Here is a 12,547-nt window from a genome sequence, read left to right on the forward strand (position 1 = left end):
GAGCCAAGCCGGGGTTTCGGGGTCAGAGCGTGGCGGTGGCACGCTGGCAGGCTGCCCCACAGAGATGCTGAGGGGCTCGTTCGCTGCGAACAAAGCAGCACTCATGGAAACTTGCTGCTGTACAAAGGCTCAACATTCAGACTTTTTTTTTCTCCTCTGTGAAAAGGCTCTCAAATAATCAGCGCAGCATTCCTGTACGCGGCTCAGCTGGGTGTCTGCACCATGGTCCTGCATCTGGGAGCTGGGATCTGCTTGGCAGTGAGCAACTGTGTCTGAAATAGCTGGTGTGAATGGCAGCTCTTCTTGTGTTGTGTCCTCACTTGCTGGTAATCCCGTCCCAGCAGCAGGCAGGCAGTGTGGAGCCCTCCTGGTGGAGATGCTCCCCAGGGGCCCTCGCAGCTGGAGTTGGGTGTGCGTGAACAAACGCCTCCTGCCTGTGGCTTTTCCTGAATATAAGATCAACATTTCACCTTCTCGTATCCATAACTTGTTATATGGCTCTTAAGGCAACAGAAACCCTAGGTGTATCCAGACTGAAAGTATTAAGGAATTTGATCATAAGCCACCCACAGTTTGACTCTTTTCCCCACCTACCCTAACAATTCTTAATTTTGAAATTCCTGACTTCTCCTTTGGCCCCCTTGGGTGTTTTCAGTTTCTCTTGGAGAAGCTGAGTTGGTTGCTGTTATGCTGCTGGCTTAAATTTACTTCATGTTATGCCTTTCTCTTCTGGATGTGAGATTTAAATGGTCTCTGGGTACTGATTAAGAAGTTGGGCAGAGTTATTTTAATCTGTATTTCACTCCTGTGAGCTCCACTTGTTTGATTCTTTTCTGTATTAAAAGTCTCTGACTTTTTTTTCTTGCCAAAACTACATTGAAAGGACTGGATTTGAGCTCAGTTTTACAGTTGCTTGTTCCACCTCCTGAGAGATCCTTTCCAGAGCCCCAGTGTGGACCAGTAGACAGTACAGGGTGGTGGATGCAATAGTGGCCTGAAGTTCTCCAACCTGAATGGTTTCAAATCCAGTTAAAGTAAAAACTATTGAAAACCTCTGAACTGTAACGTTTAATCTGTCAAATCCTAAGATGGGTCTCACAAAGGAAATTTTTTTTTTTAATAACCAGACACCCTGGTAAGCATAGAGGAAAATGGTTTCCATCACTTTGCAGAAGAAAAAAAAACCCAAAACAAAGAAACACCCCCCCCCCCCCCAAAAATGAAACCCACAACACTTTTTTTTTTTTCCATCTTCTTACCTGTGCCCAGATCCAGATGGGCATTCGGTTACTGTTCTCACAACCTTCCAGTGAAATAGCATTCATTCTCTGAAAACTCACCTTGTAAAAAGCTTACTGGATCTGCTGTGTATGGGGTGTATCACTTACACTTCCTGAAGATGCACTTCCTCAGGTAACGAATGCCCTGAGGCTTGTTAGTGAAGCTGGCAGGGCTGTGTCTGGGCAGGGTGCAGGAGCTCAGCTGGGAGCGCATGAGCTGGAAGCCTGCTGGTGTTTGAGCTGGATGCCGAGGAACAGCTCTCCTATGGGTCGCAGCACCGACTGCAAACACTACCAAGAGGCAGAGGTGCAATGGGGCTGGAGTATGTTGCTGTTAGAGGCTAGCAGGTCACAGCTAGGAATCCAGGAAACTGGCTGGCGTTCAGCTGCCTCGGTGCCAGCTCGGTGCAATGGGCATGGCCAGTGCTTTCGCGGGTGAGCCAGCTGCACGCGGGCAGGCGACAGGCTGTGTGTGTGACCAGTCCCTAGAAGCTGTGAGGTGGACCTGGGCTTTAGGGTTGCTGGAGGAAATGGTTGCAGTATGTTTGCAAAGCACAGAGGAACCTGTGTAATTGATTTAAAGACATATTATCCCTGCAGAGGATGTCGCTAATGTCTTTAGCAGGCACAGTAAGCCTGTGAACACATACTGTATGCCTCAGCAAAGAATTTCCTTAGGCAGCTTGCTCAGCTCCATCTCATCTGCATACTTCTGTTTGACATGCATGCATTGCTGAGTGGGGCTTTGCAAGAGCTCGATTCAATGCGGTGTTTCCACTGTTACAGAAGATTAAGCCCTAATAAATGCTTAATTTTTCTGTCCACCAGTTGCTATAGCTATTTAACAATAGGTGAGAATAATTAGAGGTGAAGTACTCAGACTTCAAGACACCAGCATATAAAATTCCTCCAGTCTATGCATAGATGATCCATAACTGAGATGAACTTTGTGCTATTCAAAGTTCCTTTCGTGTCTGGAAGTATGGAGTAAGGGCTGTTGTTGAGTCTGTTCTCTTGTTTTGTATTAAGGACCATGCATTTTGGGTTTACCCTTCGTATAATTGTAGAATGGTTTGGGTTGGAAGGGGCCTTAAAGCTCATCTTGTTCCAACCCCCTGCCATGGGCAGGGACACCTCCCACTAGCCCAGGTTGCTCAAAGCCTCATCCAGCCTGGCCTTGAACCCCTCCAGGGATGGGGCAGCCACAGCTTCTCTGGGCAACCTGTGCCACTGCCTCACCGCCCTCACAGGAAGAAATCTAATCTAAATCTGTCCTCTTTCAGCTTAAAACTGTTACCTGTTGTCCTATCACTGCACTCCCTGATCAAGAGTCCCTCCCCATCTCTCCTGTAGCCCCCTTTCAGTGCTGGAAGGCTGCTCTAAGGTCCCCCTGGAGCCTTCTCTTTTCCAGACTGAACAAACCCAACTCTCAGCCTGTCCTTTGTCCTTGTACAGGAGGTGCTCCAGCCCTCTGATCATCTTCATGGCTCTCCTCTGGACCTGTTCCATGTCCTTCTTATGTTGGGGGGCCCAGAGCTGGATGCAGTACTCCAGGTGGGGTCTCACAAAAGCAGAGTAGAGGGGGAGAGTCCTCTCCCTTGACCTGCTGGTCACAGTTCTTGTGATGCAGCCCAGGATACAGTTGGCTTTCTGGGCTGCAAGCGTACATCGCTAGGTCACGCTGAACTTCTCATCAACCAACGTCCCCAGGTCCTTCTCCTTAAAGCTGCTCAGTCCATTCTCCACCCAGCCTGTATTTGTGCATAAAATATGTAATGCCTAAAACAAAACTTTAAATGAGGAAAACAATAGGATTGAAGACAGTGACTACTTTTTAGAGAAGCTGGATGCAAAGATAAGTGCTGGCTGTGGTAGAACTTCAACGTGTGAAGATCAGCAGCAAAACTTCTGAGATGACTGCCCAGACTGTGAAAAAGCTGTGTTGACTGCAGCCTCACCCATGAAACTGTTAAAAAAAAAAAAAAAATCACTACTCAACACTTGCTTTTTTGGTCCTTCATTTGTTTCACAAGCCTTCACACGGTCTGTATTGCTAGCTCAATTTAGTAAGGAAGCTGTCTGCTGCAGTAGCTTATCTTGTTTCCACTAATTGTCCAACAGAGAATGACTTGCAGCCCTGCTGTAGGGCAGGGTTCAAGGAGCGTTGCTGCAGTTTGGGTAGTACTTGTGCTTAATCTGAATGCAAAGCGGACTTTAACATGAGCAAAAGATACTAGTCACAAACTTGTCTGTAGCACTGGGTTTTTTGTATTGTAGAATGATTTAGTTTTGAAGAGACCTAATGAGGGTCGTATAGTCCCAGCCATGTACTTGGAGCGGACCTGACTTCCATGAGCTTTCTCATGGCTGTGTGTCCAGTTGAGTTTGAGCGTCTCAGAGGATGGAGACCTTATGGACAACATGGGCTTCTGTGCCCTCACAGAGAAGACTTTTTCATTTTTTCCCTTAAAAATCTGATTGGAATTTTTCATGTTGCAACTCAGAAACCCTTTTGAGCAGAGGAGTTAGGGGACTCCCAGTCTGCAAGATGTTATTTTTACTTTTTTTCTCCTCTGGAAACAGTGTTGCTTCCAGTACAGAGCTGGCTGAAATAAAGGGTGTACACTGGGCTGAGAAAAAACCCAAGAAGGACAAGTAAAGCTGTTCTGAGAGATGCACAAGGTCAGGAATTTCTCTTGCAGCACCAGCTCTTAAAATCAAGTGATGCTGCATTGTAAGGCTAATAAATGTTCTTACAGCTCTGAAGATGCCTGAAACTAAATTCTAACATGCCCTAGGTGCTTAAGTTAAAGGCAAAAGATGCTGAATTTACTTAGTCATGGATATTGTGACTTAAGGGCCCTAAGACAGCTCAGTTTAAAGAGCCAATGCCAAGTGAGAGGTCTGACCATCCTGCTGGCTGTGGCATAACCCTCCAGGTAGAGTTTGGGGATTTCTGCTGGTGTAGATGAATTTGCAGGCTTTGAATCAGTGCCAGATTTCAGTTCTGGCACTTGCTCTGGGGTCAGATACACAGATACAGAGGACCAAGCTCTGCAGCATTGTTGCTTTTCCATTGGTAGGGTGAGGTGGGAAGATTTTTGTGGCCCAAGCTGTGAAAATGGCACATGTTTGTCTCAAGATGGTCACAGTGCTGGCTCAGGCTAGTCATGCTGCTGGCTGAGGGCTAGGCACTTTAATGTCTTTCTTTGTGCTTTAAGGAATGTGACATTAACAGTCCAAGTGTAACATATCATATTAATATTTACTGTAGAGCAACAATTATAAATCAGCTTGAGCAGTTAAAACTTGGTTCTTTTTCAAGACTGAGAATGGTGGTGTGTACTGCTGGCCTATGGAATTGCCATAATCCTTTTTTTTTGGGCCAGTTGCCACTTAGTTAATGGGATAATAAAAGGCTAAGAATTACAATCTAGACTCTGAGGTGTGATGGGGGAAGCAAACGAGCTCTGGTTCAGTCTGTTTTCCTCTTCACCCTACCAGGCAGCCACTTAAATCCTAATAGTGGACTAAGAAGCAGGATGCTCCTACATAAAACTTAATGTTGTAGGCTATATATAGGCTTTTTTTTTTTTACAGAAGAGTGAGTGCTTGCTTGTTCAGTGCTGATGTTGATTCTGCAGAACAGCTTAAGTCTTGCTGGCAGGTTTTCCCCAGCAGTCAGTGTGCAGGTCCTGTCGAGCTGCGTCCCGACGCCAGGAGCTCTCGGCAGCGGGCTGGCTGCAGCCTGTCCCGGCTCCTTCTGTGCACAGCTCAGCGAGGGCTGTGTCTTGCTTCGTGGCAGCTGCTGTTTTGTTGACACTGGATTGCCATCAGGTACTTTTAGAGGAGGAAACCAAGTTAGGGTAACTGCAGTTAAAGTACATGTTGAATAGTGTAGGTGGGATGAAGGTTCTTGTTAAATCCAAACTTGAGTGTTTCTGCTTTTTCTGCTTCTTGCTGGTTCAGGACCATGTGTCTAACCATGATAACTTGCAGACTGTCTGAAAGTGGTCACCTAACAGCGTTCAAAAATTTGGAGTCAACAGCTGAGTTGCACGTAACAGCCCAAAAATTCTTAATTTTAATGAAAAAGAAAAAAAACAGGAAAAAACCCCACAGTAAACCCCTTATCCTTTGGCTTTTCTAGTTGATACCTCTAAAGCTGGTTGTCTGTGTTACCAGCTGAGCTGAAGTCCTCCCAAGTACAGGTCTGGGGGCAGGTGAGAAGTCCTGTGGCCCTCCAGCCATGGATTCCTGCTTGATGCCTCAGCTCCTCACAAAAACGTGGTCTTTGAAAGTACAAGTCAAATGGCCGTCAGCAGGTATCCTGCCCTGCTGCCGGGGCAGTGGTGTGACTCAGCTCTATGGGAACTTTGATCTCCAAAGTGGGCATCTCCTACCCACAGTGTAGCAGGGAGTGAGTGGGCTCTGGCATGCATCTAAGTGCATCTTGCAGATGTTAATGTAGGTGTTGTAATGTGAATAAAGCAAATTATGCAGATGACCTAGTTTCTCAAAAAAAGTTACATTAAAGCTGTCTGCAATGGTGCTGTAAAGAATTTCTTCAGCCCTGCTAAATTATCTTTGCGGATGAGATGTGACAGGTCGCTTCTTCTGAGCTGCAGCAGGGTGGGGATTGGTGGCTGTCGCCTGCATGGAGAGGGCTCCTCTCATCTGCAGAAACTTGCTTGGTGCCATGGAGTAAACACACACTCTGTTTCAACTGAAAGCAGACAATTTGTTCCTATCTATTGAACCCATTGGAGCTGAAAGCCAAACACTGCTGATGGTGGAGATGCGTCCTTGAGGGGCCAGGCTGTTGCACTGTGTTTCTGAAGCACAGACCACAAGTGTGCATCTCTGTGTTGTAAATTTACTATGAGCTCCAGAGGAACCATTGAGAAACGTGGCTTGAAAGACTCTGTAAAGCCACAAAGTATAGATTGTGTGAGTAGTAAGTATGCCTAAAAGTAATTTTCCTAGTAGGAAAGCCGTGTTGCAAGATCTGCTGTTCATATAATCTGTTTTCCAGTCTGGGATGGACAGAAAAAGTGTCTTGAAGCAGACCAGGGAATGGGGGGAATCCAGTGGGAAGCTGGCTGAGCTGGGGTACATGGCAGTGCCTGCAGTAATCGTTGTTGGTGCTTGAGTGTCATTGGAAACACATTTTTTTTTCCGCTGTTCCAGAACCCTGTCAGTATTACACTGGCAGTCAGAGATGGTGGGGGATGCCTGCAAATTTGGTTGTACTGAGAGGGTTCCAGGGTTCTCTGGGCCAGCTCTGTGCTCCTTGTGCAGGACCTGTTAAGGGATATTGGTCTTCCTGGGTGCTGCTTGCATCTTAGTGCCTGAGAGACCTCAAGGAGAATGCATGGAATGGTTTTAGTCAATTAAAAAGGCAGTACTAAAGCAGAGGCTTTCCTGGAGAGGGTGAATGCTCAGGTGGAGCCGAACTTTGCACCAGTGCTTGGAAACCAAGCCTGCTTTGATTTGGACTCTGGTCTCTTCTTGAATGTGGAGGGTCCTTTTGTATTGCGATCGAGATTGTGAGCTGGGGCTGAGCTGCTGGTGGGATCCTGTGGCTGGGAGAGGGATGCCTGGGGGAAGGATGTGCGGGTGGCTCTGCTGGGTGCTGGGAAGGTCTCCTGACCTGCCCAAGAGTTCTTCTCCCTCCCTCTTCCCTACCCCAAATGAAAGCAGACAAGCCCTTCTTACAAGCAGGCTTGGAAAAAATTACATCATGAGATCCCTATGCTGGTCAGGAAGCCAGGAGGCTGTAAGAGCTTGCGAACTTTGCTAACAAAGTGCAGTCGCGGGGATGGCACCAGCCCCAGGGAGGAAGAGCCGTCCCATTCCTGCAGTGACCTTTTCCTGTCATCAGGGCAGTGACCCTGCGCCTGGCCTCTTTGGATGGGGCTGATGAGATGGGACATTCTTGCTCTCAGTAAGAAGCTGTCTTGTGCATGGGCTCTTTTTCCCCAGGTCAGGGACCACTGCCCAGCCATGCCCTCAGAGGTGGTGATGGGGTGAGGAGGCTCTGAGCGTGCAGCTAGTTGCTGCAGTAACCACATATAGACATTATTTATGTGCTGTAAATATGGAATGGGCCATTCTTTATCTCGAGTAATGTGCGTGTAGCGGTGTGCTCGAGGTGACTCTGTGCCACTGGCTTTCCTCTGTGGAAAGCTGGATGGGTTTCTGAAACGAGTTTACTTGTAGCATACTAAATCATCACTGCGTCCCCTCTAGTAAAAATGCCAATGTCAGTATAACTCTGAAACTGAAGCTTGGAGGTGTTTCTGGTGCAGGGGTGCACTGGCTGAGCACAGTGGTGTGAGTGGGTGGTCCTGGGGTGTGGGAGGGAGGGGCTGCAGGCACGGGCGGTGGGGGCTCACACTCATGGTCTGGTTTTTGCATACCGCACCCCTTAATTCCAGTTTTCAGGGCTTGGGCACCAGCAGGTGAGCCTGCCAGCAGGGCTTTGGGTTTCTCTGTTGTAGAATGGAGCTCTTCCTTCTGCTCTGATACAACTTCTTTCAAGAAGGCTTTCCCTAATAAGTTGTAAGGAAGCATCTTCCCTCCACTGACCAGTTTGCAGCTCAACTGGAAGGAGGGGGGGAAATGGGTAACAGCAGGGACTGTCTGTTTAGTTGTTGCTGGGAGACATGCTACTTACATGATGCAGACTTTTACCTTGGAACCTGTAATTAAAACCCAACGGGGCTTAATCACGTCATAGCTATCTACTGTATATCTCAGACTGGATGTGAAATCAGCTTGAAAACAGTCAAGTGGCAGACACTTATCATAATCCTGTAAGATTAGTCAAAACTACGGTTAAAAAAAATCCAATACAAATAAAATCTGAGTAGAAACCAGACATTAACTATCCAGAAAGGCCAAACACCATTCAAGGTCTGAAGTTACAGTATTATCTGTTCAGGACATACCGCCCTATTGTGAAACCATGTAAATATTAACTACTTTGCCTGAGCATTGGATTAAAGGGAACACCCTGGTACTTACTGTTCTTGGTTGCTGTTCTGTATAATCACTCATTTTTTTGAAAGGAGATCTTTTGTATTGATAAGATGTATTGGGTTGCTGCTGTGGTCTCTTTAGCTGAAAAGGAATGAGTAAGGCATGCCTGGTGGATGTTGGGCATGGTGAGGCTTGGCTTGGAGGATGCTGCCTGTAAATACTCTGAATTTGAACTGGAGAAGGCTATCAAAGGACTGAACACTTTTCCTTTGCTAGCTAGGACTCTTTAAGATCCTTTACAGTTATTTCAGTGTCATGAAGGTGAGTTTATACTGCTGTAGCTGTATTTACTCCAGCATCTACTCTGAGAGCTGGAGAGCAGACAGGAGCTTCCATGTCAGTTGTAACTTCTGTTGGCTAAAAAGGGGTTTCCTTAGTAGTTTTCATTGTAATGGAAGAAAGAACAGAAAAACACCCTGCTGTAAGGTGTTGCTGTGAATGGAGAGATCAGTCAGGCTGAGGACATGCCATAACATTGCAGAACAGCCCTAGTTTGGTTGAGCTTGGTCAAACTGGAGCTCTTACAACTATAATGCAACGTGAGTAGCAACTACCAAGTCCATCTGACCTGTGACTCACTAAAACCAAAGTAAATTGCAAGAGTATTCACAAAACTAGACATCACTTCATAAGGCCAAACTGGTGCAGAAAAATATCCTGCCCCTTCAGGCAACTTTGTACAACAATCTGGTCTTGATGCCCAGCAGCCTTAAACTCAGATGCATGATGTGCTTTAAGTAGAGCTGTGGCATGGCCGCTGTCGTGACAGACTTTTCCTAGGCTGGAGCGTGACATGGTTTTGCCAGAGCTGGCTCTTCCTTTTCTTTTCTTGTAACTCTCAATTTGTAGTGTGAAGGGATGACTTTTTGCACAGGCGGGAGTGTGATGGTGCAAAGGATCCCTGCTGGGTCTTCCGCTCCTGCTTTGCTGTTTGTACCCAGGTTGTGATATATCCAGACTTTGCTCTAATTCCAAACTCTGGCTTTGCTGGACTTTTATCATATAGCTTTTTTTTTTTGCTACTATTTTTAATGCAAACTATTGCTGTGTGTAGGGAGGCATCTTTCTGTATGTAAATGCAGTTTCCTAAATGTTGGCTTTAGGTATGCCCTGTGGTATTTCATCCTTGTTGGGATGCTGCTCTTGTGAACTCCATCACATGCTGTTTGACCTCTTTTGTAAGAGACAAACACTATTAAAAATACCAGGTGGCATTTACCATCCAAATGCAAAATACCAGAGATCTTAAGCTTAGAGTTGGCAGTTTAATGTTGTAAAGCTTCAAGGGCAAATCACACCACCCTTGGAGGGCACTGAGCTCTCAAGACCACTGGAGAGCACTGAGTCCTTGGACTCTTCTCTTTCCTGTCATCTAATGCTGGGCACAAAGAATGGTGTCTCTGCCTGAGCAAGTGCCTGCAGTGACCTGGGTCGCTTCTCTTGTCTTTGATTACCGGGTCATGAGTGCAGGCACAGTATTTTAAAAGCATACCTCTGTCCTTTAGGGGGGGAAATAATCAGGTGTATGTCTTTTGTCTTCCAGATAGTAAAGCTATAGTTGATGGAAACTTGAAGTTGATCCTTGGCCTGATATGGACCCTTATCCTCCACTACTCCATTTCCATGCCAGTGTGGGAGGATGAAGGTGATGATGATGCAAAGAAGCAGACCCCTAAGCAGAGGCTGTTGGGCTGGATCCAGAACAAAATTCCTTACTTGCCAATCACAAACTTCAATCAAAACTGGCAGGATGGCAAAGCACTGGGGGCTCTTGTTGACAGCTGTGCTCCAGGTAAGTCCTTCGCTCTGACAGTCAGTGTTTCCCTTGCTTGCTGTCCTCGTTCTGCTGTTCCTATGGGAGGAGGTTTTCACTGCTGGGCTGGAGACAGGAATGAGGCTTTCAAGAAAACCTGAGTCCAAAAAGTCCGACTGTGGGAAGCAGTAAGTTGTAAACAACTTGGCCAAGAGAAATACTGGCCTAAAGCAGAATGTGTGGTTGCGTTATTGGAGGCGCCATGTCTAAGCTTTGTATTGGGTGCAAGGGACAAAGGCGCAAATGCTGGCTCCTAAGTGCTAGAAAGGCTTGTTCCCACAGCGAGTGCCAACAACCTTTCAACTTCAGGGCGCAGCGGGAGGCTTCATGCGTTCTCCTGAAATAGGATTGCAGAGGGAGCACAGAGCAGCCAGAAGCTGCACACTACCTACAACTTCAGTGTTTAGCAAGCTAAGGCTGTGCTCTGTGAGGCGAGTAATGTGATGAAGTGTGAAAACAGCCCAGTTTCCTCACCTTCTTGTAAAACAGCCTTCCTAGTGCAATTGCTGGTGTTCATCTAGTGCAAGCTGGGGTGCTGTGGCAAGCAACTGAAATTTTCTTTTCTAAATTTGCTGCAGGAGGGCCAGTGACACAAAGGATAGCGAGATGTATTCACCCTGAATTCGGAGGGTGTCTTGCCCAGCTTAAATTTAAGGCAGTGCAGTTGTGTGGCCAACTGAAAAGCTGTATATCTTTAGTTGATAGGCAGGAGGGGTGGGAGTCTTTCTGAACCGGCTGTTACTGCCTGTGCCGTCAGGGCCTGTGGTGGTGCTGGTGGTTGTCTCGGACACGTTTCAGTGAGCAGCACGGGCTGGTCTTGTTTTGGTTACTTCTGCAAAGCTCTGAATGTTCTCTGTATAGCAGTGTAATGCAAGTGGCTGTGGAGTTTGTACTTGATTTCTTCAGCTAGGGAAGCTCCTTTACAGATTAACAACTAATGACTGAAACATGCTTGCAGGCCTGTGCCCTGACTGGGAGAGCTGGGACCCAAAGAAACCTGTTGACAACGCTCGGGAAGCCATGCAGCAGGCAGACGACTGGCTGGGGGTGCCGCAGGGAAGGCTGTGCAGGCTGCCTGCGGGGAGCACAGCCGCCAGCTTTGTGCTGGCATCTAGCTTGAATTTAGAATGAGGAAAGCAGGTGAAGTTGCTCGGACACTTCCAGAAGTTACAGTTTACTCATGTGAAATTGTCTGAGAAAAGGCACGTTGTGATGAAACGCACTATTACACTTCAGAGCTCTGGTTGTAAGATTCTGTGTTGGCATCACTGCTGAAGACAGCTGGTGCTGCAGCATGTAGGTGGGGAAGGTGAAAAAGTCCACATGTAGTGTTAGCCCATGGAGTGAGTTTGTTTTGCTGCATTGAATTCCACAGAAGAAAAGCTCCCTGGCCTTGGAAACCACTTACCAAGATGACTTCCAAACAGAGAACAATATATTTGCAAACTGGTTTGTTTTCATGCTGATAAGGTTGGACAAAAGTGCTGAAGTCTCTGAAGCTGTTGGAGCAGCAGCTTGTATCGTGGGAGCAGGAGAAGACTGGCCGCAAGTTTCACTTTACAAACACTGCAGTTCAGAGCTGTAGCACATGGGATTATGAATTACTAATTCTTTCAGTTTCAGTTATCCCCGTGTTGCTTTTCAGGGTGAACATAGCTGCCATTGTCTTGGCTTGCTACTGTTTAGTTTGTCAGTTACCTGGGAACCCCTAATAATCAAGGCACAAAAAGCCCCCCGTTGGAACCCTAATGAGCTTCTTGATTTTCTTGCCATGAGATAGTAAATCATGTTTTGTGTATCAAAGGGAAAATAAATGTAAGAAACTGCATTAACATGCTGGAGTTTTGAAATGTAAGACTGTGTTACAGCTCTGTTTCTGTGTTGACATGCGGTAACCAAGCACTGGTACAGTATACTTAATTGCGCTGTCTTTCAGGTTATTACCCCTGAAGAAATTATCCACCCTGATGTTGATGAGCACTCTGTAATGACTTACCTGTCCCAGTTCCCTAAAGCCAAGCTCAAGCCAGGAGCTCCTTTAAAACCCAAATTGAATCCAAAGAAAGCAAGGGCTTATGGCAGAGGTAAGGACTTGGTCAGCTTAAGCTGCACAGGGCATTTTAACTCTTCAGAAAGCTGGATGGGGTTTTTTGCTTATGTTGAACTCCAGACCTGCTGTAACTGACTTCAAAAGTTTCACTTGTATACTCTTGGTGTGGTGCCTAGTTTCAGAAATACATGGATATAGTCCAAAAGACACTCCTAGTTCTAACATGTGAATTCCCCAGGTCTCTGAACCTGTTTTGCAACCCAGCCTTGCAGTCTACAGCTGGAAGAAGTAGCATGATACGAGGTTGAAACAACCTTGGTGTGAAGTTTAAGCTAGCAGTATTGCTGCTGATGGTCATTG

General features: G+C 46.6%; 1 protein-coding gene across 1 annotated transcript in view; it reads left to right on the forward strand.

The window, feature by feature from the left end:
- FLNB (filamin B, beta) overlaps positions 1–12,547 on the forward strand; it is a gene marked incomplete at its 5' end in the record, with an annotated part of 73,729 nt that overhangs the window by 15,376 nt on the left and 45,806 nt on the right. Inside the window, 3 exons of the mRNA XM_010085471.1 lie at positions 9,868–10,116; positions 11,096–11,189; positions 12,070–12,221. Of these exons, the coding sequence (XP_010083773.1) occupies positions 9,868–10,116; positions 11,096–11,189; positions 12,070–12,221 (495 nt within the window). The remainder of the gene's footprint in view (positions 1–9,867; positions 10,117–11,095; positions 11,190–12,069; positions 12,222–12,547) is intronic.

Source organism: Pterocles gutturalis, unplaced genomic scaffold (assembly GCF_000699245.1).
Source record: "Pterocles gutturalis isolate BGI_N339 unplaced genomic scaffold, ASM69924v1 scaffold7690, whole genome shotgun sequence".
Classification (NCBI taxonomy): Eukaryota; Metazoa; Chordata; class Aves; order Pterocliformes; family Pteroclidae; genus Pterocles; species Pterocles gutturalis.